At 38.6% G+C, this 27,892-nt stretch overlaps 1 protein-coding gene across 1 annotated transcript in view; it reads right to left on the minus strand.

Annotated features, from left to right (window-relative positions):
• The window catches only part of usp43a (ubiquitin specific peptidase 43a), a 170,584-nt gene that overhangs the window by 76,597 nt on the left and 66,095 nt on the right, over positions 1–27,892 (minus strand). Inside the window, exons 4-6 of the mRNA XM_084715618.1 lie at positions 16,631–16,723; positions 11,058–11,193; positions 5,975–6,122 (exon numbers count right to left, since the gene is read on the minus strand). Of these exons, the coding sequence (XP_084571744.1) occupies positions 5,975–6,122; positions 11,058–11,193; positions 16,631–16,723 (377 nt within the window). The remainder of the gene's footprint in view (positions 1–5,974; positions 6,123–11,057; positions 11,194–16,630; positions 16,724–27,892) is intronic.

Below are 27,892 nucleotides of genomic sequence, written 5' to 3' on the forward strand. Positions count from 1 at the left end.
GTTATTCTTGTTGGAGTAAATGATATTCGCCATCGCTCAACTGAATTACTGGAACAGGATTTTATCTGCCTTTTTAAACATACTGCAAGAATGTGGGGAAAAAAGTATCAATTTCTGGGCCAATCCCCGCCCTGAGAAAAGCCACTGAACATTTTAGCAGAATTTTAAGTCTCCACACCTGGCTGCAGTCAGCGTATAGTGTGCGCAATTTTATATTTATTGATAATTTCAACCTCTTCTGGAAACGCCCCTCCTTTTATGGTTGTGATGGGTTACATCCCAGTAGTCTGGGTGCCCGTATCTTGACAGGAAACATATAACATGCTATTTTAAACCATACTCAAATGACTTGCAGTGAACATGACCCCTCGACGACCCCAGAACCCCCAGTACCACCAAAGAATCAGCTATTCCACGTCACCTCATATGTCTCACATAGCATTATACCCTTAAGTCCTGGCATAGCTCTTTCAAAATATCAGCACTAATTAGACCCAGACCCAAGCAGCTAAAAACCAGCAGTGCAAATTTACTAAATCTAAGATACATTAAACCAGCTAGTCAAGACGTACAACCTGCTAAATGTGCTTTGTTTAATATACGGTCACTCTCAGGCAAAACTTTCATATTAAATGACTACATCACCTCCAGTGGTTTAGATTTTTTATTTCTAACAGAAACCTGGCTGCGGCTTGGTGAACTTAGCTAAGTTTTAAATAATGTACTTGTCCTAGGGTGAGTGGTCGTGGCGGAGGTCTGGCTGCAATCTTTAACAGTAAATTTATGTGTAGCCCTGTTGCTGTGGGTGATTTATCCAGTGTTGAGGCTCTAATGTTTAAAATAAATTGTGCATTCATTCCCTTCTATAACAAGGCAGCAGACTCTCTGACATGTCATTCAGACACAAATAACCTTACAAATACTTTATGCCTATCCACCTTGGACATGGTGACATCACAGCTAATTTATGTTAACCAGCATTATCCTCACACTTTATTTAGTACGATTTATACCCTTGTCAGCCCCCAGAAACCAGCTGCAACTGCCTCATCCGCCACCGAGTGTGAAAGGTTCCTCACCTTTTTCATAGAAAAAATAAAATCCATTAGAGCACAGTTAACTCCTCCTGCATCAACTGTAGATATTCCTGGCCCTCACTTGGAGCTAATGAACTGCTTTAAACCCATATCATTACAGGACCTTCTTAACACTGTCACATATGAACACGTCATGCTGCCCACTTGACCCTCTTCCCACCAAACTTTTGAAAGAAACTATGGATGCTTTAGCACCTCATTTCAGCCGCCTCTTAAAGGGCCCACACTGGATCTGACAGACCTAAAAAACAAAGCCAATTTCTAAACTACCTTTTATCTCAAAGATATCGGAAAGAGTTGTCTTAGCACAATTCAGACCAGACTTAAAACTAAGAGCGACTGTGCATTTTCAGTTATGACCCCTTGGCTCTGGAACAGCCTTCCCCTTAGTCTGAGATCAGCAGACACCACTGCAGCTTTCAAGCGACTTCTTAAATCTCACTTCTATCGGACGGCCTGCTATCATTAATGTTTTATTGTTTTAAGGATTTAATGTTTGTTTCTATCTGCTCTAAATGCTCTTTTAAATGTTTCTATATGATCTTTTATGCTCCTGATTCTGTATTTAACGGATGGGGAATTTTGTGGGTCTATAAGTTTTTAATTCTTGTTCTGTAAATCTTTTAATATGGAAAGCACTTTGTGCGCAAGCTTGAAAAGCACTATATAAAATTATTATTATTATTATTATTATTATTATCATTATTTCTGTCTGTGGTGGCAGAGTGACGTGAATGCATGCTAAGTGGAGCGAAAGTAATGAAATTGTCGGTCTGTACAGCAACAATGCTGTAAATGTACAAGAGCTCCCAAGTGTGTGTTGTTTCCTTTGTTATGACAATTAGCTCCACCTACAGTATTTCAGCATCATGGGATGCAGTCAAATTGAGTAATTCTACACAAGTTTTACACAAATACTTTATACCCTGGTAAAAGAGGAGGGTATGAAAGTATGAAAATATAGATGCATCCAAGCCTACTATGAAAAAAAACAGAAAAAACTAATTAAATAACATAATTTTGTAGACCAGATTATATTAGATTTTTGACATTTTGTCATGGGCCAGAGGGAGGAGGAGAGGGGAGCTGATCTCAAGTGACTGGAGTAACGCTCATTTTGTGGAGTGACTACTTTGTTTATAAATGACAGAAAGTATCATTATATAAAGTATAATATGCTTACAGTAACTGTGGCCTTAAATAAACTCTGTAACCACAGCAAAACTTTAGTTCCTTCAACTCAGTATGGTTTCTTCTAGTTTAGGTTTTTTTATTCAGCTGACACCACAGAAAGCTGGGGATGTAAGTTTTTATCAGAGCAGTTTTTATACACTGAAACCACACAGTCAAACCTAAATAAACCATATAGATATGCCGAACAAATTACTTTCCTCCAATGCTTCATGAAATTTAATGATGCTCTATGTAAAAACTGTCCCTGTGTTTCCCCACAACTGTCCTCCCCACTAAGATGAAATTATGCAGAAAATACTGCCATACATCATCTTTTATCTCCATAATACCACACTACGGTCTCTCAACAGTAATGAATGTGTAAATTCACATGCTACACTTGATAAAACATGACATGAATCCCATTGAATGGAGTTATGATATGCAGGAATCTGCTGTGATCTGAATAATTCTGAGGTGAGGAAACATTCATCATTTTCATCAGCGTGCTCACAAGAATGGAAGTCACATTTCCCAATGAGCACTTTTATGTGTGACTCATTACGAGTGGATTTCTGTGTGTGTGTGTGTGTGTGTGTGTGTGTGTGTGTGTGTGTGTGTTCCCTGCACAAAGTTTCCTCTAGAGGGCCATGTATTTATGAGACTCTCCAGAGTAATTCTAATGGATTCATTACCTACTTGACTTACACTGTGGATTTGCGAGTGTGAGTGTGTGTGTGTTTGTGTGAGTGAAAGCACAGTGTGTGTCTGCTCCATCTCTCTGTACTGTGACACTGTGAAGTGACAATAGAAATGCCTCCTGTTGAGAAAGTGAACAGTCTTAATTTTTCATGAGCACTTTGAACACACGTGTGAATAATTGATGTCAATCTTCTTCAGGGGTAACAAAAAACCCCATAAAGTCTTCATTCAGCGGCATGCGGCTGGACAAAAGGCTAAGCGCAACTTTCCCATAGAGATGGATATTAATGACCTCACACTCACAGCTCTAATATGTCTCAATTAAGCCCCTTTCAGACATTAACATTGATCTGTTAAAGTAATTGCTGTGTGGCTTTCAAACACGGGTCTCTGTTTAGGAAAAGTGACAGGACGGTTACAGAAATAGCAGTGCTGCTCATGTGGTGAGAGAGACCTACAGCCTCTGCACGGCAAAAGCTCTGCTGAAGAACCACCAGCTGAATGTGAACCTTAAAGTTTGACTTCCATCCATTTACAGTGAGAGGATGACGCTCATTCTTGTTTCATTAACCCCATCAGAAGTACCTGTGACCTCTGGGATAATTTTCTCATTAATTCTATAACTCATTTTATGACAGGTAGAATTCTGCTGCATGTTTACAGAGTTATTATAGTTTTGTACTTTTCATTATTTTGCAGAGTGAGTTTGCTTATTTCAAGTTAGCTTGTATTGTTTAAAAATATATAGTTTTATTTCAGTTTTTTTATTAGTTTATTGGTTAATATTAGTTTTAGCTTTTTTAATTAATATGGAGGGTATTTGTCAAGGGCAATGTTTAAAAAGTTCAGAATAAGTATTACAATAGAAACACTTTGTGTGTGGAAATTGAATCACACCAGCCTGAATAAAGGTATGCATTCAGGCTTCCTCATGCTGGTGGTGTGTTGACAAGTTTGACCATGTTGACAAAGACTAAAACTAAAGATATTTCCTGTAATTTAGTTAGTCTCATTACTCCCTAAAGTCTGGTTTTTATTTTTATTTTAGTTAAAATGTTCACACTTGAAAAAATTGATATCCATTAGTGCCCCAGTTTCTACAGTTAAGATTAAAACTACAGAAAAAAATACTGTAAAAGTTGGGTCTGTTTTTCATTTTACTGACTTTGTAGGTAAAGCATTTTGCTGATGTTCATTCTGTAAGTACCTGGAATTAATAAAAGCTGAAAATGAAAACTGACATGTTTGAAAACACACTCACCAGCTGATGTCACAAACAGATTATACTAAACTTGACAAAAACTGGCTTATTCACAGTATTTCCTCTCTTAAGTGGTTAAACAGATAGATATTCTGCAGGGTTCATCAAGTTAAATTTAAGACGTTTAAAGAACTTTTTAATGCAACTTGGAATAACTGAATACCTGTTTCCCCACCACACTGTCGACAGTATGGAAGAATGATTTAAAACAAGTGTGGAGCATATGGCCAAGACTTATTTATTATTATATCACATTTATTGCAGTATTTCCAATCGCATAAAGAAATAACTTCATGATATAATTAATCAAATGCAAACTGGACCCAATTAATTGGAAGGAAATAGATGGATTAACCAATTAAAATGATTAATCTATTTAAACTCATTTAAGTGCTAAAATCAACTCCTGCCCATCATGAGACGATGAGCCTGTATTTAAAAATAACAGTGTTTGCTACAGGCATGATGGTGCCGACTGAACCTCTGAACCACCTCCTGTGTGTAGAATCCACTGTCACCACCATCAAACTTTTAGTATAGCACAGAGTTTTTAATCTTTAAACCTTTAGAGGTTTTCCTCTTTTAAGGACTTCTTGAAGGAAAATGAATTCAACTTTTCAAGCCCTGCAGATATCCTGTGATAACACTTATGTGTATATAAGAAATCTTAATTAGGCCTATATGTGACATTTACTCCGCTGCTGCTAGAAGTTGGCAGCACAAGACAGGCATTTAAAGGGGAAACTGCAGCAATTTAGTTGAACTTTCTTAAACTCACAAGAGACAGAGAAGTCAAACACAAAGCAGCAGAGCTCCTGTTATCCTGATTTTCAGGTCCCATTTTGGATCAAGCTCCAAAAACTCTGATCTCACACATCCAACAATTTAACCAATGACATCTCTTCTAACATCCATGTAATTCAAACTCCATAACCCTCGTCTGTAACTCAGACTCAATCTTGACGCCCAAGCTAATATACCCCTGATACACCATTAGATATATCTAAGCCATACCATTAGGAAGACTCATGCTAATGTTTCATAAGTACGAAAAACAATTTTCTTTTAAAAACAAGGTGCCTACATATTGAACAGCCAAAACATTTACAGAGTGAAGCACATATCACAGCTAGTCTGCTTTACAAAGAAGCCTGAGGGTTTGTGTGTCATTATTCTCATGTCATTTACTTTTAAAGGGAGGTGATGATGTAAGGCTGTCTCAACCTTATTCCTGTAACTCTGTTTTGTGAATGTACAGAGACAGAGCTCTTCTGTCATTATTCACCTTATGCACAAAATAAGAGAGAGTGGGAGAACGAGCCTGAAAACAAAAAAAAATCAGAACTCTGATATGTGGCGTCATCTTCAGAAACTGTAGTGAAATAGTTCTTGTTTGCCAATCTGATAACTTCACAGAGTTTTAGATTAATTAATCATTTGCAGGAGCTCATCCCAGTGAGACATAACTCAAGAAAACTTTTTGCTTAAGATGATGTGATGCACCAGGGTGGCATTCAGACATGGCATTTAATTTTTGTTTGGGTGCTATCATGCATAAAGAAACAAAATGAAAAGGAAGAACATCAGACACATTGCAGATGCTGTCGCTCTTCTCACCAAAATAAAATGTCTGTCTGTGAAAAATACGGTTAATGAAACACTGGGGCTAACTGAAAGTGAAAAATGTGAATAAAATTCATCAAGAGAACAGAGGGAGGCTGGAAATGAGTCCCTGAGTTACCTGAGTGCGGTGCATTGGAGCCTCCACGACTATAGAGGGGAGGAGCCTGAAAGGCGTAGACGACATCGCTATCAGCAATCGATGTCAGATCATCATCATCTGAAAAGGAACGCTGGAAACCCGTGGAGTACAGCTCTGATAGGATGACCTGGAGACAGAGAGCAGGAGAGAGACACGGTGAACTCTTGTGCCTGCAGGTACGCCTCAAACAATCTTTGCAGAGCTGAACCACATTTCTTTTTTTTTTTTTGTACTGCAAACCAAATTCACTCACAAGGGACAAAGAACAATTTTATTCGAATTCATAATTCAACTGAAAATGGGAAAACAACAACACTGAGACACAATGGTGCCAAAGCCGAGTCTCTGTAATAACTCGCATAGATGCATGATGTCTCACAGAAATAAACCAACAAAGGTACTGTATGCAGAGGAAACAAAACTAAATATATTTGTAATCAAAGATATCAGAGTAAACCAACAAAAGGTTGCTGCTTTAAATCTCTAGAAATAAACCATATTAAGAAGATTGCAGAAGACTAAAAAAAAATTCTCAAACAAGTACAGAATCAGAGATCACAACATGACAACTGAAATACATCAAGATAAAAATTCAAAACATAAACATCTGCAAAGGGAATTATATGAAAGTTAAATTTCTTTTTTAGAATGTCTTTTTTTATCTATCAAAGATATGTTTCATATTTGAGTTGAGATCTTCAGACAGTTAAATAACAACAACAAATAAAGAATTTTCTGCTTGTATGTTTTTGAAGTGAACTGAGAAGTTTTCCTTTTATTTATTTGTATTTTATGTGCCTTAAAGTGCAAGGGTCATGCCACGGCTGGTGGGGACAACAGCACAAAGTTGAAAGTGAAAAAAACAAAGCGGGTCTTCTTCTTCTCGTCATTACAAACTCTGTTACAACTATGTTCTCTACCAAACTACCTCATTCTCCTTCTGTGTTGTCTGCCTGTTCTTCTGTTGCCTGTTGACAGACACACAGTGTCCCCATAAGCTTAGTAAAAGCTGCTACTTTGCGAGGGGAGAGGGGGAGGTGCTGTGTTGCTGTCAGGGGAGTGCTGACTGAGATTGTAGCAAGTATGGAAATAAATATATATACGTTACATATATATATATATATATATATACATAGCCACTAGATTTGTTGCTAGTTGCTTAATTCGTATTTTAAAAATTTTAAATATTTCGGCAGTAATAAGAGACAACCATGGTTATAGGTAGGCAGTGGACCAAACCAATGTGAGGTATGAATAGGGAAAATTACCACTACTAAATTCTACACCTTTATTATACATGAGAAAATAAAATGCAATGTGATTGACAGGCAGGTGTCCTGTTAAATGATTTTCAAGTGCCAACATTGTGTGAAGGATTATTTAATTATAGGTAACCATGGAAACAGCACTTCTAACTTGTGATGCATTATGATTTTAAACTGTCAATGGTAAGACAGACTGAACCAGAAGTTAAATTATAATAATGGATGAAGATTTAAACACAGGCATGGTATAATGAACGTGTTATTTTTGTATGTGAGGACAACTTTGTGGAGTGCGGGACACTTGATTCAATATGACCCTGATTCAGCACATCTGTAATTGTCCAACACAAATGCAGTATATTCGTTTTTCAATAGAATGAAGGAGAGAAGAGATAAAAAGGACGTAAGAGAATTAAGCTGAAAACAGGCTCGGCGGGTTAGTGAACATGGTATGACTGATGTTACGCTCCAATCACAGTCAGAGGTCCGAATTTCACAGTTGAAACGTCCAGCTTGTGACCTCCCAGGTGCACAACGCCAAACGTACACAAAAAAATTACAGCTGACCATTACAAACTTCTTTGGTAAGTGAACACATAATTGAACTGTCAGCAGCCTCCATGCATATATAAACAAACAACACTTGAGGTGACACACCCCCTTATACGTATATTTTATTTTACAGCACTTTTATACTCACAAACATTACTATATGAGGGTACTTTAATTAAATACAGGCAACTATACTAAGCATTGCCTTTAAGTTAGCCTTGGTGGTTTAGCCTTTACAATACGCACTTCCCTCGAAACTAACAACTGCGTCTTCATGAAGTTGTGGTTAGATGAATTTGGCCCGGGTAAGAGTCACTACTAGAAGGCATGGCTGCTCAGTATGGTAAAAGAAAACATACTGAGATATTGCAATTGTGATATGATTCATGGTTAGTGGGAATGATCACTTTTGCATAACAATTTTCAGATTCATTGAAGAAAAAGAAAATCCCAATAATGTGACATTTGGTGGAGACTGTACTGAACAAATATGTTTTATTACATTTGGAGAATGAGATTTGTAGGCTATGGCATCTCTGCAGCATTACAGTACTTCATTATAATGCTGATTTGTCAAACATTTTTCTTTTATCAAAACATTTCAGCTTCTATAATTAGCAGTTAGCCATAGTAGGATTTCAACAATGTGTTCATTAATTGTGCAACCCTAGTAGGAGGTCATTTTTGAGTTTCGTTTTGTCTAGAATGCAGTATAAGGCCTTATTAAGACTTTCAGCCCAAATACTTTCTGGCATATTCAGACTGATTTTGAAAAGTCTGAACAGTAAAATACAGTCTGATTTCTTCCCATCTCTCTCAAGCTGGCTCTTTCTGCTCAAATCAGATTGTGAACTGTCTTTTGCCTACTCGCAATATGACACTCAATGCCAACGTACAATGACAAGTACAGAGTGATGGAAGTGTAGCGGCTGAGCAGAACCTTTACTGTGTCGGCTTCTGTACAGGCTCTCTCCATTTCTCATGCTTCCACGTTAGACAGCGGTACGTAGTTACTTGGTTAGTTTTGTCTGGACACACAAATCCGATCTGATAAGCTGCAAGTAACAGTGCAGACAGTCTGTCTTACAGATCTGATCTGAGAAATAAATCAGACTTGCCTGCAGTCTGAACAAAGCCTACGTGGTTTTATATGAAGGGCCAACACACACACACTTTTATCGTACTCAAATCAAATATACTTTAAAAACTGGACATGGTTGGAGATATGGACACAGATGAAAGGCACCAAACAATCTCACAGCACAGCTTCCTGAAGTGTGTGCGCGTGTGTGTGTGTGTGTGTGTCCCTTCACAAAAGAAATCCTCTGTCCTGTGACTTGTTTTCGTTACAGGTAGAGTTAGGAATTAGAAGCAGAACCAGTAAGGTTCCTAGTCAGAGGTGGAGTTTTACAAACAAATGCACCCAAACTAACGGACGAGTGTGGGAGATGTTAATGAGAAACTGTGTCTACACCCGCACACAGCCCAGAGAATAGGTCTAATCTGCCCAGTTTGCGAAAAAACACCTGTGTGGGTGGACCATGGGTGTGCAGGAGATACAACAGCTGAACAACAAAATCTCATCCTGTGAACTGAAATGAATTTCCTCATCAAAAAAACAGAGAAATGGAAATTAATCTTCTGCTAGTTTGCAAAACAAGTCAACAGGGAACATGAACTGCACAAGAATGCTAAAAACCTTCCATTTTCAAAATATTGTTTTGTAACTGCACCTAATTCATGGTCTATTAGCTGATTTGAAAAGATGTCTGCCCCTCAGGAAATCATAGAAATCAAACACTGCCATAAAGGAAAACATAACTTCCAGGCAGCTGCATAGAAGACACAACTCATCTCATCCCTTTCTCAACCAGGAACATTATTACACCCACTTAAGAACACTGAAGGAAAAACATATTAGGATTGCTTAGATGACTTTCAGAACAGATTTTATGAGACAAACACACTTTAACCTACAAGTATATTTGTTCTATAAAAATGGATAGCGCAGCAGTGCACGTATGAACCATGAAAAAGGATAATTATATATATATATGTATAGGCCTAATTAAGATATCTGCAGGATAATTTCATGGAACGTTTGAGTCCTTGCTGATCTCTTTTTTTCCTGCTGCTTTGGACGCAGGTTTAGAGAATCCAGCAGTATTCATCATGTGCTGGAGGACAGATGAACACACGCCTCTGGAACCTTTTTCTTTTACCCTTTCTCATGTTGGTGACATTTTAGCTAAGGGTGTGTGTGTATTTAAGTGTTACCCTGCTATAATAAAGAATTCTGTTTGATTTCTTGTTTTTATCTGTTTTTTTATACAGTATTTCATTGCTGAGCCACTGAATCACTTATTGTCAACAAAAGTTGACATTAAAATAATGACTTCCAAAGCTGTCTTTAATTTCATTCAAACTTTCTTGAGCTGGTCCCCTCGTGTTGTCTGCTTTTGGGTCCTCCTCCTTTTGTTGAATTGTTACATTAAACAAATGAAACAAGGGCTTACACAGATAAAGGGAGGTAGAAATCCAAGGTCAAACAAAAACGGAATCCACAAAAGGCAAACTCAAAAAACAGTCCAGGGGAAAAAACTCAGGACGGAGACACAGAGGATGCAGGCTGACTGACATAGAAACACACGAACTGACCAAGACACAGAGAACTAATGGGACACAGGTGGACAAACAGGTGAAAGACATGACAATCAAAAAGAGCTGGAAAAAGAACAAAGACAGAAATTAAAGTCTAGACACATGAGGGAGAACCAAGACTACCAAAATAAAACAAGAAATCAACAAAAACCACAACCATGACAGATTGAACTGTCCTTTGTTTTGTATAATTGATTAATTCATTAGTTTATTTTACTCTTTTTTATTTTCATTTATTTATTTATTGTATATATTCCATTTGAAATTATATAAAACAAAGCAAATCTCACTTTTGCGATGCTGGTGCCCTGAAATGTTTGGCATATATGGATTAAAAAAAGTTTTTTATTTTTTTTTTTTTTTTTAAGTAGATATACTTATGGTAGGCCTTTCTACCAGAAGACATTTGGACTTGTCATAGGAGGAAAAGCACAGGTGTTACTGATAACATGAACAATGACTGAGTACAGGATGTGAGGTTCAGTATATTGTTTTCATTTGGAACTAAATAAATGTTTATGGTGTTTTTTTCCAACATGTCAGGCTACAAAACTAATACTAAAGGGGTGTGTGCGTGTGTGTACCTGGTCTGGGGAGATGTTGCCCTCCTCTGCCACCATGGCCCTCAGGCAGGACAGAGAACCAAAGAGAGGTACAGCCAGCCCCACCCGCAGGTACCTCTGACCCTTCGTACTGAACACCAGCGTCACACACATCGACCTGCAGATGCAAAGAGGGGGTGGATGGTGAGAAACTGTACATGTCTGAATGTATATATGTGTGTCTTTGTGTGTGTAAGGCAGGGAGGGGTCGGCAGACAGAGAGGAAGATGCATTCGTGCTAGAGCAAAGTGCCAAATTGTTTTGCAATTCTGATTTTGCATGTTCACATTATTAGAGATTCCAAACACACCGTGACAAAGTTATTTACATATGAGCACACACACACACACACACACACACACACACACACACACACCATCTAGAGACACACATATCAACCAAACTAAAAAAAGACAGATAATAATGTAATTGTGCAGAATTCAGAGACGCCAGCGGCAATAGAAATGTTGTCAGTTTGTTGAAGAGGTGTACTGAGCTAAGCTGAGTCTTGATGTGTTTCAGCTGCTAAACAGCAAAAGAAAACATTCAATAAAATGAGACTTTGAAATGCACTGCTGAGCTGTTTAATGGATAATAAGTTGGGGGACAAGATTTCCTCTGACAATACTGTTGTACAAAATCTAATTTCATGAGCATAAACATCCGATTTGTCTGTGTCTGACTCAATATCTGAAGTGAATTGACTATTTTTTGATGTTGCCTCATAGCGTTTCCTTTTTCCCTCGTGTGTGTGTGCAGATTTCTGCGTGACTCGATACGAAGAGCCAAACCAGCACATTGGTGATGGTCCCGCAGGATGCTGCTGTGTGCTGGGACATGTCTGATTTATAGCAATCTGAACGCCTCCTGGAAGGGACGCGGGGATGAAAGTGATGGAGGGATAGCAGAAATATGTTGCAGATTGGATCTGTAAAGCAGGATGGTGTTTGATGAGAAGGGGAGAGAACAGAAAGTTGAGGGAGGTAGCGGAGAAAGAAAAAAAAACAGGAACATTGAGGACAAGACAGAGCGGGGAGACAAAGTAAGGTCACGCCTTCTCATTTGGGATGAAGACTGTGTAATCGCTGACACCTCTACTTCCTGTTTCCCATCATGCATTATTCAGGTGAGTAATGTGTTAGCAGTGGGGTGGCTGACAGGGCAGACGGCGGAGGATCTGAGCAGCTGTTTTATTTACGTTGTTAGATTCTCCGAGATGAGACACCGAGATGTGAAATGAAACAGGATGAGAGGTGTGGGATGGCACTCGAGAGGAACAGGAAATAGAGATGTCATCTTAAAAAGCAGGTCTTTTTGTAGCCTCCCTGCTGGTTTGGAGCCTGCAGACCAACAACCTCTCCAATTTTCACAGATTTAAAGGACCAGTGTGTAAGATTTATAGGTAGAATACGGCAAAAATGGAATATAATACTAATTTTTCTTTAGTGTGTAATCACCTGAAAATAAATGTCTTGTTTTGTACACAACTCAAAATACTCAGTTTACTATTAGAGAAGAGTAAAGAAATCAGACAAATTAGACATGTTTTTAATTAAAAAAATGACTCAAAACATATCATCAGTTATCAAAATTGGCAACTGTGTGTGACTGTGCATGGTAGTCATTCCTTATTTTAAAACTGTAATACCACTAATAATCCCCATTTCTACTAAATGTATCTTTAATCTGATTACATATTTTTTATTTGTAAATGTAAAGGAATACAGTCACCTTATTTGTATCCAGATTATGTAATCCCATTACATGTAATCTGTTACTCTCCAAAGCTGTCTGAAATCAGCAAGGAAACTGTTCCGTTCCTTAAGAAATACTCAATGCCATCTCACCAGACTTAGAAATACACTCATTTGCTTTCTTGAGTCAGATGGAAATCTATACCACTCTCATGTCTGTATGTAAATACTGTAAAGAGCAGGGTTGGATAGTAACAGATTACATGTAATCAGGATAACATAATCAAATTACAAAATGTAAGTAAATATAATCAGCCCAGGAAATTTTAAGATTAGGAAACTTTTCCAACAATGCTCTATTAACTCAAATGATGTTTAAAAAGAAATGCAGAGCATTTATGGAATTGAATTTTTGTGGCTGGATCCAATTTTTTAGTATTGGGTGCAATTGTTTCAGTGTTTGATTCTGAAGTAATCCAAAAATTGTCAACCAATGGATAACGTGATTTGTGGTGAATCCACTATAACATATGAAGTCAGTATGATCCTTTGACATGTTTGCAGTTGGTTTGCGTGAGGTTTAGCTCAGTGTCAGTCAGTGTATTTATTTGTTCATTGGCATATTTAATGTATTTCATTTCATTTTGCTCCACTGTATTTTATATTCCATGCCATGGCACTGTTCCATGTGTTTGTGAGGTTTGAGTGGATCAGAATTTATTAAATATTTGATTAAAGAGTTTGAGGGACTGTCAGTTCATTTCACATCTTGTTCTGTACACAATTGTACAAACAGACCTCTGCAAAGAATGCATGGAAATCAGTTCAAATATTTGACCTTCATATTGTGCATGCAGTCCAACACTTGAACAACCAGAAAAAAGGTACAGACTGCATACAAACAAATACACCTTGGGTAGCCTGTTTGACCTATTGTATTTTTGTACCTACAGTACACACATAAAGTCCTTACTAAGGCCCACTGAGACCTACTCACTCAATTCACATTGCAGTGGCTAAAAAGCATTTTGGCAAAGCTTTAAAGATAGAATCAGTAGGCTTTGTCTGAGTTGATCATAAATGCACCAGAAAGGTTGTTGATTGTTGAGTCTCAGGACACCAAATACCAACATTTTGGGTTGGTAAGGCTTTCTGAGCACCGCAAGATAATGACAAAATAAGAAAACACAGGCAGATGGCAGGGTCTTGCCTTTAAGACTTTTGTGAATGTTTTCAATTGTTTAAAAAAAAACTTTAATAATTCTGCGGAAGACTGTCTGTGCAAGGTTAGATCAGCAGAAAACACAGTCGGAGATACTGTTGCCCTCCTTTTCTCTCTACCATACTGGAATTATCTGCAGCACCCAGAACTCGGTGCCACGCTGCCAGCTAGACCCTGCTCTGTCTCTGGGGGCCTCAGACTTTTCAGACATTCAGCTGGGATGCTGCTGCAGAAATGAGGCCACTGTGTGTGTGCACGTGTGTGTGTGCGTGTGTGTGTGCATGTGTGTGTGTGTGCCAGGTCAGTGTAGGTCCAGCAGAGTGCACACTGCACCTGAATGAATTTCCCTCTCTGTGCTGGGCTCAGACCACTACAAGGACAGACCACATACTGTCACAGAGCTCATGCTGTAAGACTGAGTTTGGAGTTAGCTCTGAGGAAGACATGCAGAGAGGATGCAGAGAAGCAACATCTGCTTGCTTGAAGATAGGAGGATTCATTGAACTCTGAATGTAGACAAATCATGAAATTGTGGGACTGGAATTCAACTGATATTTGTTCACTGTTGTTTTTTAAGATATTTTATGCATGACTGATCACATGGGCAGAGAGAGAAACATGACAATATACGACAAAACCTACAACCTTGTGGTTGCCAGTATGCCTTGGCCATCATCACTCTTTAATTTTAAAGGCTCTGCACACCCATAGAGGTGTTTTCAGTTATTCTGTCCGATTAGACTTCTATGGAGTTTGGAGGAGATTACTTGAGTTCACAGGACTCAATCTACAAGTAACAATGATAAAGGTGTATTTTTTCCACCCTAACATGTACAACTAATAGGAGCATCAATTAGAGTCTATACATGCCACAAAAGTCCTGAGAAAAGGTTTATTCAGGCAAAAATAATTATTAGAAATAATAATTCACCTGTCTGGGTGTGTCATGGGTGTGACACAGTGGTTAGCACTTTCGCCTCACAGCAACAGCTCAGGTTTGAATCCCAGTTCAGACAGGGATTTGAGTTTACACGTCCTCAACACGCTTGCATGGTTTTTCTCAACCCCCATCAAAACCCATGTATGACGGTCAATTCTCCAGTCAGATCCCCCAACCAAGCTGCTGGTGCACATCTGGAGTTTCCAGGTGTTGCACAGTGGCTGACCACTGCTCCTAATACTAAGATGGGGTTAAAATGCAAATACTTATTCTGACTGAGCATTGTACTCTGTGACTGTATATGTGACAATAAGTTGACCTTTACTTTAAGTACAGCCACAAAGTCTCTGTATTTCAAAAAATACATAATCAGAAAAGTCATTGGTGCATTTCTTCTTCCTCTCTTGTTCTCCTTCTCTCTTTCTTTCTTCATATGCCAAAGTCATACAGCAGGACTTTGCTGACATGCAGGTTTTCATACATTTAAAAATGGAAACAACACAGAAAGTGTTTGCTCAGGGACTTTTGATGGCCAGCATTTATCACTATGATATGACCATGGCCGATCGCTGTTGCTGTGGAGAGTTCATTTGTGCAAATGTGTGCTTTAGAAGTGTGTGCTTTAATAGTGCATTTCCTGTGGTCAGTGTTTGATGTATGTCTCTTTCTGTTTATCAACTAAGGCAAACTATGCTGCTACATCAGGAGGTCTTGATCATATCTATATCACTGATATCAGATGACCACCTCATACATCCAGAGTGTCAACTTCCCAGCAGCAAAGCTTTTGTTTGACTAATCATTTTTGTGTGTACTCGTATGCACAGGGGCCTGCAGATTTATCAAATAAAGAATATGGTAGAATGTACTCAACATACACAGTATACTCATCACTGTAATGACCATAATGAGACCGAAGTGAAAACATAGTTTATGATTTTAGTTATTCTTTTAATGATAAAAGTCAAGCTGCAGTTTACACACACGTCTGACAAGACTCATATAATATATGAAGTGAAGACTTTGAAGGAATTTAATGAAATGTATCAAGTGTATTATTTGGCAAAATGAAACTTATAGACTATTTTTATAGAGGAGGACAGAGGGCTGATAGAGTCAGACATTATGATGCCATAGTGACGTTGACCTTTTTGGATATAAAAGGTCCTCACCTCATCATTTTATCCTAGACATTTGTGCATAAGGTTTTAATTAATGATTAGGACCAAAAGCATGTTTTGTGAGGTTGCTGTGACCTTGACCTTTGACCTCCAAAATCTAGTCAGTTTGCCCTCAAGTCAAAGTGGATGTTTGTGCCAAATTTGAATTCCATCAAGGTGTCCTTGAGATATTGCATTCACAAGAATGGGATGTATGCACAAACAACTCAAAAAAATAATCCAGACATGGATCTCACCAAAACAGAGGCATAAAAATGACTAAAAACTGGAGGAATAAGTTAATTTTTGACAGTAACAACTGGAGGAATTGTAGTTCAGGTTGTAAAGACAGAAAGCAATGTGCCATTCAGCATAAAGTTTTTTTGTTTTTTTTTAAAATATAGAATTACAGGGAAGAAAAACGTGTGTCAGCCCACAGTCACATAATCAGCGATACCTGACAGCAACAAGGGCTTAAGTTAGCAGTTTTGATGAATATACCTTAAATTCTACCACTCTTCGTGTTTGTTATACTTCACCTGGTTTGTCGCAGGGGGATGGGCAGGGAGATACATGAAAATGGGTCGAAGGTGTTGCTCTGCTTAAGGCAATGAGGGCACGTCAGAGAAGACCTGGAGACAGACACAGAGAGAAAGAGAGCAACGTTAATCCTCTTTATGACATATGACGTCAGCTCACCGCATATTCTGGGTTTTGATAGTCATGAAAGAGTATTATAACATATTTTTCAGTCTCTGTAACATTTTCCACTTTCATCCCACTTCTCTCAATTTGTGTTGCATTTTCACATCAGCCCATTGAAGTCACAAAGCTTATATCCTTTAGATATTACAAAGACAGCATGCACTGGAGAAGAAAGCACTTTCAACTTCACATGACTTCACACACAGTGTTGGACAGATGGATCGACAGATATCAACATCCCTATGAACCAAATGCTCTCATTTCCTCTTAAGTATGGACGAAATGTGCAGTGTAAATTTACTATTTTCTGTGCTGCATACAGTTAAAACCTCCATTGTGGTTAAATGTGAGTACTCCATATGGACAATAGTGAACTGAAACAGGCCATCTGGACTCGATCTGCTGTTGAGTAAAGGACAGCAAAGCAACAGAGGTGGGAATTTTTGCACAAAAACACAGTTAGTTAGGCAGGTGAGATACTGCACTAAATGAAAAAGGTTGTATCCGAAAGAGCATGCTGAGCTGGTGAAGAGAAGAGGAGCACTATGAAGGGAGAAAAGTAGAGAAGAAAGGTAAAGGATGAAAGATGGAGGGTTATTTAGGCAGAGAGGGTAGTGAGGGTAGAAAGGGCTGGAGGAAGAGGAAACAAAAGTGAAGAGCAAAGACAGAGATAAAGTGAAAGACAACGAAGTACAGGGCTCAGTGGGAGGACAGATAAAAAAAAATGAACAGAAGGTTGGCAGCAGGACAGTCAAGTTGACAAAAACTAGAAAGGAAAGCCGGTGGAGAAAAAGCCACGGACAGGACCTGTCAAGGTCTTTGAGCCGATGACAGTGGAGCAGATCAGAGTGAGAGGGATGACATGAGGACAGAAAAACTGAGGATCCCAAACTACAGCATGGGCTGGTATCAGCAGAAATCTACAGCCAAACAAAGACAAGTTTCAAAGACAGATTCGTACTCAGTGACCTCAAGACGATCTAGAGGAAAACACTGTTAGAAGTACAGTTTAGGAACATAGTTTAGCAGTTTGAGAAATATGCTTTTCAGGTGAGTTAATACTACTACGGTTGATTGCTGTCTACTCAATTAGCATAGGATGTTGTCCACAGTGAGACATTGCAATGGACTTTGATAATGTCTTTACTGTTGTTCATGTGTTAAATATGAAGCTACAGGAGCTACACTTAGCTTAACTTCACAACTAATTAATTATTTACTTCCCTTAATAAGGGAAAATACTAACTGACTCTGTCCAAAAGTATAAACATTTAAATTGTTCTGATAACAATACAAGTATTGGAAATGGCTCTGATATAGTCTAAAATGCTGGATCAGGTATTGGTGAGTAGATGAGTGGTGAGATGCATAAACTGGGCACAATTCATCACCATTCATTTAGTTTGGGTTTGATGCAAAGTTCAGCCATGAGGAGTGAGATTGGGTAGAGTTAGGGTAAGAGTAACAGGGTAAGATGATCAGTGGCAGAGGAGGATGGGTCATGCCTTTCCCATCCTGGGAAAAAAAAAGGAATTACATCTCATACACCAAATTCATTTTACCTGAGCCAGGCCATACAACAATGACGGCAATCATATCAAATTCATACAGGATTTGGTAGAACACAGCTTTGCTTTTAAAATATAATATAAATAATATAATACATATATGACTGGTATTTAGTACCAGCTGATCGGCAAAGTTCAGATATCGGAAATGGTATTGGGACAAAAATAAATAAATAAAATATAAAATGGTATGGGAACATCGCTACAAAAATAACGAGATGTGATATATTACTTAGTGAGCTTTGGAGGTAACTCTGGGTAAATTTTGTAGAGAGGTTCTGGAGAGACCCAGGCTAGCTGTTTTCCCCTATTTCCCTATATGCTTAGCTAAGCTAACTGGCTGGAGACTGTAGCTGCATATTTAATGTACAAATATAAAACTGGTCTTGATCCTGTCATCTAACTCTTGTCAAGGAGGTGAATATACATATTTCCCAAAATGCCAGTGTGGTGAACTTTTCAAGATTGCAAACACCTCAACTCACTCTCCCCTTCCAAGCATGTTGAAAAAACTACTGTGGTCACAAAAGTTAGAAAAAACAGGAAAGCCAGTGTTTGGTTTGTCTGCTACTATAGAAACACAGCAGTTTCATAACAAATCAGGCAACATCTGTGTGTCCTGCTCTCAAACATTTTCAGTACGTCCTCAGTATGTCTTCACTGCAAGTTTTACCAGGAATCCCTCAAAGGACTGTGAGATGGAAGCAAACAGTAGTGGCATAGTGCAGGGATGGATAAGCACACACAATAAAATTCAGCTCTGACTACAAATCCACAGTAAGTTCCCAGTGATGCAAGTTTCCTGGTGTGAGTAATGCTTTTGCTTTCATCTTAACAAACCATGCCCGAAAACTAGCCTCAAATAACCTGTTGTCCTTCCCTAACCCCAACTGTAATGTAGCCTTTCTCAGATGGCAATCAAGTGAAAACACCATGTTCAGTTTGTTCTAGTGCCACATAATCCTCTCATAGAATACAAACATAATCCTTTTATTCATGTGAGATCACTTAAAGTAATTCAGTGGCTGTGTTTTAGTCAATATTAAAGCACTGATTGAAACCATTTACATTTTCTATTCAAACTATTTCTTTGAGACAACTTGACAAACATGGCTATGTTACCCATTTCTCTCCATCAGAAAGAAAGCTATCATCCTTTATAGGATAATAAGCACTAAACAAGCTGCAGTATTTTTAAAATGGGATCGTTCCAGAGTAGTTACATAAAAGTAGTTTAAAGTTGAAAAGGTAAGAGAGTATATAGTTTAGTTGTTGGATATGGGTTTTTAATGTGTGTTCTGGGATGCACCAAAAACTCTGGAGCAGTTTCTTGATACCTGTGTTTATATTTCTTGCTGGTGTTTGTATTTGATTGTTGAAGGAAAATTATTGCAATGTTGCCGCATAATGCTGTCTTATCACTGACAGATTTGTGTGTGTGTGTGTGTGTGTGTGTGTGTGTGTGTGTGTGTTGCCAGATGCTACTTTCATCTCTCGGTGTCTCACTATCATTTCTGCCAGTTGGACTGTATCCAAGTTTGTGCAGATACAAACTTGTCAAATGTACAAATATGCTGGAAATAATACAAGAGTTTTTAAGCTCCACATTTCCTCGCTGTCAGTGTCGTAACCAGTGTGCCGTGGCAGCCAGTCACAGGCTTGCTAATGATGCCAGTTTGTACTCAGTAAAGCAGACTGACAGGCTGTATTCGCTCATGCACACACACAGAACACACGCTACGTTGTGCATACCCAAAACTCTGCACTTATTTACACTGAAATTCACACATTTGCGTGGAGGACCATCCACACACGCACACACACACAAAAACACACAGCATCACAAAAAAGCTTAATGTGAGGCTGACAGTATTTTGAGAGATCAGTATTCCTGCTTGTGTCTGTGTGTGTGAGTGTGTTTGTGATAGACAGAGAGCAGGTGTACAGCGCGTTCAGATGTCACACCAAAAGACCATCATCCTTTAGTTTAGACCGGATACCTGGAGCTGCACCACACACCCACAAACGCACACATGCTCAGCACAGCAGCAGCTGCTCTTATTTACCAAAAAGAAAGTTGAGCTGCTCAGCATCCCTCCATTCTGCTCGGAGCTAAATAAATAACACTCCACCAGCAGCATGTCGAAACATTAAGCCGTTGCCCGATTCCAGCATTTTTCATACTGTTACTCTAAATTGAGAAGCTCTGCAGCAGAATACAGAGGATGATGTAGGCGATGGTGGATGATGCAATGTATGCTGCGCAAAATAGGCCAGGATGTTGGTATATGACACGTTATTGTATAAAAGTTTGTGATCGATCACTGTGGTGTGGAGGAGTTGCAGGGTTCGCAAGAAATAAAATTTATCTGATAGCCCACAGAAGGAGATTTGCTTCTGCCTAAACTCATTACTGGAATTATTTGTATTAGTATTTCCTCTAATCAAAAGTACAGGTGAGCAGTAAGATCTGTGGGAATGGCTATTTGGTTTGTGAATACAGTAAGGCTGCCCTTTAAAAGTCAAAGATTCAAATCATCAGCCAAAGACCTTTCAGTGACTGAGATTCTTCAAGCAAAGTGCTCTTCAGACAACATTTCAGTCTCCAGAAGTGGCTGCAGTGTGAACGCTCCTTGTTTTTTTCTCCGGGATAAAATCATTGCACTACGTCAGATTGTCCTGTCTGCTCAACGAAGACACCTGCGACAGATACAGGTGGCTGAATTCAGGGAGTCTGAAGGCTTGAATGTACTCCTGAACCTACATGGACATGTGTGAAGACCATGGATGAGTAATAGACAGGCAGCTGTCTGGTAAGACAGAGGCAAACAGTAACTTAATCTGATATAGTCTCTGGCTTTTGCTTGATATCTGGTGTTGGCACCAATCGTTAGAGTAGTTAGCATGCATTGGCTCAGAGAGTGTTTATAATATAATGCAGGCTTTTACTTGTCTTGTTTACAAGGTGAAGGTAGAATGCTAAACGTCCCACAGAATCCTTCTTGATAGTCTAAATGAAAAAAAAAGAAAGAAAGAATATTCTTATAGAACAGCCAACCTTTCCGAGTTCACTTTTGGTTATTCTCTTTGGTTAAAACGAACTGACGTTGACTAATAATTTAACAGTGTGGTGGTGAATAAAGAGTGTGTGTAACAACAGATGTGCAATTTTGCAAATCTGAAATCTGGGGTAAATGAGTGGTTCTTGGTTCACAGTCCAATCTATCAAATGTTAAAAAAGCAGAGTTTATACACATATGAAAATATTTAATTGCACCTTTTGAGTAAATACATTAACAGCTTAAAGAAATATTGCCAAGCGATAGACAACAGTTTTACTCCAGGTTGTTTTTAAGTTTAATTTCCATCAAAAACAATTCTGAGCACAGCTTTGGTCTGGCAGCAACCAAACTTTAAAGTTCTTGTCAGAGAAACCTGATTGTTCAGTCACTGCAGTCTTGACCTTATTTAAGGTGTAAACAGCGTCAGCTGACATTGATGGATGGAGGCCTGGACTCAGGTGGTGACACCGAAAACAGCTTCACAGAGTTTGTTTTTGGTATTTATACTTGGAGAAAACAGAACAATAGAAAAATATAGTTAAACAGAAACGAAGGTTGATTTTAGGTTAATTTTCCCCCTCATAAAAGTTTCATTTGATTTGTTAACTACTATTGGAGAACTGCTGAAGACTTGAACTAGAATCCAGACAATAAGACTCACCAACAGTAACCATTACTTCCCACAATTCACTCTCTAAAAACAAAGGTCAAGATTATCATGATGACTTAATCTAGTTTCTCTTGCCTTTCTAACACTGAGAATTCATGCTGATGTTATCATGAGAAACATGTTTTACAGCCAGGAAAAGAAAAACAGACTATAAACAACCGCACCAGATGCACCGATGATACTTTGGTAAGTCAAAAAATATGTGTGTTAACATACTTTTTTAAACGGACTGAATCCCCCCAGGCTTGTTGTAAATGATGTGATGCAGAACACATATTTATAGCATATAGCTGACTGTGACGGGCAAAGCATCACAGCACATTCATGAGTCAGCCACCAGCTTGTCCTGCATTAGATGCAAAAGTGCATATAAGAGTCATGTTTTGCAAGGTTTGATCAGTTATCAATACTCCAAAATCTGATGCCATGATTCTTAAATTAAACTAGAATTACCACCTCATGGTTGTATACCTCCATCAAGTTGCAGGTGACATCCATGTCTGTCCAGACTCATATGATGCATGTAGGAAAGACTTTGAAGGAATGGTATTAAGTTCATGTTTTGGTGAAATGAAAGTTATCACTGTAATTCCAATGAATCATTTCAAGTTATAAACATGCTGTCTTCACTCGGAGAGTATTTTTACAGAGGAGTACAGAGGACTGATAGACAGATGTCACAGTGAAGTTGCCCTTTGACCTTTCAGATATAAAATGTCATCACCTTATCATTTCATCCTATTAGACATTTGTGTAAAAATTTGTTATAATTAACATATGAATTCTTGGACAAAAAGGTGTTTTTTGAGGCCAAAGTACTTTTGACCTCTAAATTCTAATCAGTTCATTCTTGAGTCCAAGTGGACCTGAGAAATGACATCCATGAGAATAGGATGGATATAAGGTCACAATGTCACAGTTTGACCTTTGACCACAAAACTTTAATCAGTTCATCCCTGAGTCCAAATAGATATTTGTGCCAAATCTGATAATAATATGCCTCTGGCCACGGCTGTTGGAAACATAGTAAAAAGCTTCCTTGAAATGTGACCTGCATTCATATATGAATAAATATTACTTTTATTCTTCAAGGAAACTTAATTTGTCCCCCCACCTCAAAGGATACTAGCGTCCTTAAACCTGACTTTAATTGCCACAAAAGTGAGAGTACATGTGCTTTAGCATGCCTTCTGTTAAAGGACACTTTCTCACAGCAAATGTTTTAACCTGAAATAGGAAAATCACAGGTGTACCTGATACTATTGATGGCTCTAATCCATTTAGGTGTGCAGTGAACCACCATGCACGATACAAGGGACTGGCACACTAGTTGTAACTGCAACCATTATCAGTTACATGTCTAAACCTGAGACAAAAGCATTATTTACATTATTTATGAAAGAAAGAAATTAGGGCAGCTTTTATCCTATATTTAATATCTAGACTTGCATCTAAACATATCAAGCTTGTTTACAAAACTTATTTGATGCTTCATTAGTCATCTCACCAAGTAAAGGGACTTATGAGATGAGATCAGGGACAGTTGACACAAAAATAAAAAAAAAATGCAGTGCCTGCAGTGCTATTTATCCATCTGCATAGTTTTGATGTGAATTGCAGAGTGATGCCTGTGTTCTGTTGAATATAAAAGCACTAGATAGCACTGAGCTTGTGATGCTCAAAGCTCCAAAAACTACATGTGGAAAAATTAAAACCAGTGTCTCTTTCCAAAATCATGTCCCACTTACTCAAGATAATCCACAGACACTGTTGTAAGCAGTTTCAAACAGGAACTACTTTCTTTCTAGTAGATTCTAAAGCAGTTCCAGGAGGTACTGAAGAAAGAAAGGTGCTTTGAGTACCACAAACCAAGTGCCATCTGGTACCATTATACTGAAGAGAAGACAGACATCTCTACCGAGAACTCTGCAACTCACAACAAAACAATCAGGATGAATTAAAAGCACTACAGGCCATGGGAAAAATATGTACTCTTGATTTTGGAGTGAACTGTCCCTTTAAAATACAAGCGCTGCCTATAGATATGAGCCACATCACCTAAACACAACCACAGAAAACTTCAATCCGCATTATACGTCATGCATGTCTATAGTTCAGTGCTGCTCCTGGGACAGAGAGAGACAGAGCTTACAGAGTTCATTTCTTCTATTCGCCTGTCAGTCAGTCAGTCAGTCAGTCAGTCAGTCAGTCAGTCAGCCAGTCAGTCAGTCAGTCATGTGTCACTGGCTTTGGATTGGAGGGCACTCATCTCTTTCTATATGAGAGTACGAGTAGAGACCTCCTGTCAGGGGAAATTAACTCAGCTAAAGGAGCTGTTGAGAATCTCTCACACACTTATACACACACATTCTCACACACCCATGTTAACTCTCATACAAACCTTCACTTTTATACTGTTATTCTCTATCTTAAGTTTGGCGTTAATATTGCAGCTCTCTGTTTTAAAAGCCACCTTCTTATATCTGAGTTTCCTTCTTCCTGGTCAAAACTAACTGACCAAATAACTTACAAATAAGGTAATGACTGGATTCATGGCAAATCATGTAATAAGTAACAGAAAACACCTGGGCACACATGACTGCACCTTCCTAGCTGCCAATGGTGATGACAGAAAACTGCAAGACTGGTCTGTTTTTCTTTTTTTTTTTTTTCCCCCTTTTTTGTTTTAGCTTAAACTAAAAAATGCATCTTCCATCGTCCACATAGGCGGCTGGATTATTACGTAAAATTATACGCCTTTAACTACCTATAATTATTCAACACTTTCGTTATATCTTTCTCAGTAATTATGAGTAGTAATTAGGGGTGGGAGAAAAAATTGGAAGAGAGATAGCATGCCAGGAGCGGGCAGCACATAGCTCATATTTTATATTTTATCTATTGTTCACTCCTTGATGAGTAGGAACAGCTAGAAATAGCAGTTTATCTTACAAAAGTATATACTTTTTATTTTTGCTATTTCTATTGTACTTATTTATACCTTTATATGCAGTCAAGAGCAGGGTTTGGAAAGAAAGTGGCTGTTGTTACTTTATAGTCGTGGTTGTGCCCTGATGAACGCCTAAAGTGGTCCAAACATGTTGGCATGTTTCTGCCTCGTTGTTAAGATTTATTTTTTGGAGTGCCTGGATTACCATTCAGATTTTTTCCCTGTTTTCCAAAAGCGTCGGAGGCATTGTTCATCTAGGGTTGAGTATACCAACCAGCCGACCGGTCATCTACTTCTCTCAACATTTTAGGTTAGATTAACTTTTTCCTTTACATTTTCAAACAGGCAACTTTTTGGGCAGAAGTTTCTCTAACCTTAACAGAAGCTGCTGCTATGAATGACAGATAACTTTCCAGTTCTTGAATAGTCTCACTTCCCCATAAACTCCTCACTCTCATTCACACACACACACACACACACACACACACACACACACACACACACACACACACACACACACACACACACACACACACACACACAGGGTATTTGTCACGTTCAGGGTGAAGCTGCAGGACACAGTACATTTACGTGAGGTGAAACTGATTCTCCAAACAAGCGACTCCTCCATGGTATCGGTTCCAGCCAGTCAGTATGTGAGTGTGTGTGTGTGTGTGCATGTGTCTGTGTGCTGCACACCCACTCACACACACACACACACACACAGGCCTGGGTGTCATAGGTGATTTTCTGGTGGGTCGCCACTCGTGAAAAAGTACTAGTGTGCTTTAATGAGCCAAGAATCTGGAGGCCTGAAGTTCAGCTTGCAGTTTGGGTCCCAGAGAGGAAAAGTTTAAGGATATAAATTCTTGTATAAGGCCAGTCTCCAGGGTTAATGTGATTCAGACAATTCATATTCACCAAGGAACACACACACATGGGAGAAGTGTGGACGATGGAGAGTGTGGAGATGGGAGGCTGTGCACTGGACGGAGTCAGACTGTGCTAAACTCTGTAATACTCTGTCATTGATACTGCATTTATACTGTAGATTTCAAGTCATATTTTGTTATTTTTGCATGCATAGATTCTAATACTTGGCATTTTCGTTTACACTGCTAGTAATATTGTAGTAAGATGCACAGATTTAAACAGATTTCTTATTTTTGTATATTTTTATTATATGTTACACTATAATGCACACATTTTTTCATACTTGTTATTTTTCTTCTATTTTTCTCATAAGTTCTCTATGCTTATATATGTTTCTATTCTAGAATGGGAGCTGCTGAAACGTGACCCAAAATGGCCCAGAGATCAATATATGATTCTTTATTCTGATAATACAGTGAAGAGCAAAGTTTGGAAAACCAGTGATGGTAAAGGTAGCATTGATTTTTTATTGTTTCCCAAACAGTTGTGAGATGAAATGAGCAATGAAATGAAATGATTTATTAATCTGACCATTCATCTATTACTGTAACAGATTCATCGTTTGATCTATAAAACATCAGATAATAGTTACAGATACAGATGCCCAGTCACAGACCTTTTGTACAGTCTTGATTTGGAGCTTATTACTGTCGGATCTCTGTCACACTTTTTAATGGACTTTAATGAACTGACAAAGTACACAGAGTAGGATACAAGGACAGCAGTTTTAACAGCTTTTAACCTATTGATTAGGGAAGATATCCATGCTGATGTGCAAAAGTTATACGATGGATATTAAATTATTTGCATAAATATATGTAGTCCATACATGGCTTATATTATAAGACCACTCCCTGAACAGATTTCACATTCAGCAGATGGATTTATTAGTTTGGTTTTTAAAAATACTAAAGTCAAATATCTGCTATCATAAAAAACCTGTGGTTGGTTACTTTGCAAGCGTGTTGGATGACATTATTACATCTGAGTGCAACCCTCTCTTCAGTATGGTTCAGGGTTACTTTCACACCTCAAACAAATTGCTACAGAGTCCACTTGGAAATAAACCAAGTTCCACCTTTTCAAGTGGACTCAGTGTGGTTATTTGGTCCGAACAAGGGTTTGATTGACACTAACCCAAATGAACTGTACTAACTGAGCAAACACACAGTGGTCTGTTTTAAGTGAACAAAACAGGTTAGGTGTGAAGGCAACCTAAAGCTCAATTCTGAGTGAGAAAAAAATCTTTAATTATCAATTATATTCAATTATGTAGCCTGACTGCACATTGATGACTATAGTCAAATTGAAAATGAGCACATGATGGTGTTTGTTCTGTTGAGCATTTCAGATTTTCAGTCATTTAGGCTCCAGTGCTAACAAGGATCCAAGTATGTACTGCTAATGTGTTTTAACTGTAAACTGCTGTATAAGTCAGAGTGAGGTGGCAAATGACTCTGCGCAGATGACTTTTGGTTTTGCAAAACAAAAAGCAAAAACAGATCAAAGAGTTTGTTCCACTTGATAATGCCCTGCACTAACTGGCTAGCACCCACTTCAAAGTCTGGCACCGCAGGGTGCTGTGTGGTATCAGCGGGAGGGAGAGTGGTGCGTGAGGCTGGCCTCGAAGAAAGCACTGTGGGTGGTGAAAACGTCAAAATCAAAGTAAGGAGGGTCAATGTCTGGCCATATTTTCAGCAGCCACTTAGCTGTGCAGCGTGGAATGACCGGACCAGTGCCTTAGAGAGGTCAACGCCAGCACATCGCAGCCTGGATGCATCTTTGGAGGAAAGTGAAGCCCCTGCGGACCATCTTTGAAGATGAGAGAAAGTTTGCACTCTTTTTTTTATGAAGTATTGAGTCTTCAAAGGATCTAGCATAAAAATATATGATTGGTGGAGAGAACATCTCAT

This window comes from Lutjanus erythropterus, chromosome 3 (assembly GCF_056507025.1).
Source record: "Lutjanus erythropterus isolate fLutEry1 chromosome 3, fLutEry1.hap2, whole genome shotgun sequence".
In the NCBI taxonomy this organism is placed as follows: domain Eukaryota; kingdom Metazoa; phylum Chordata; class Actinopteri; order Lutjaniformes; family Lutjanidae; genus Lutjanus; species Lutjanus erythropterus.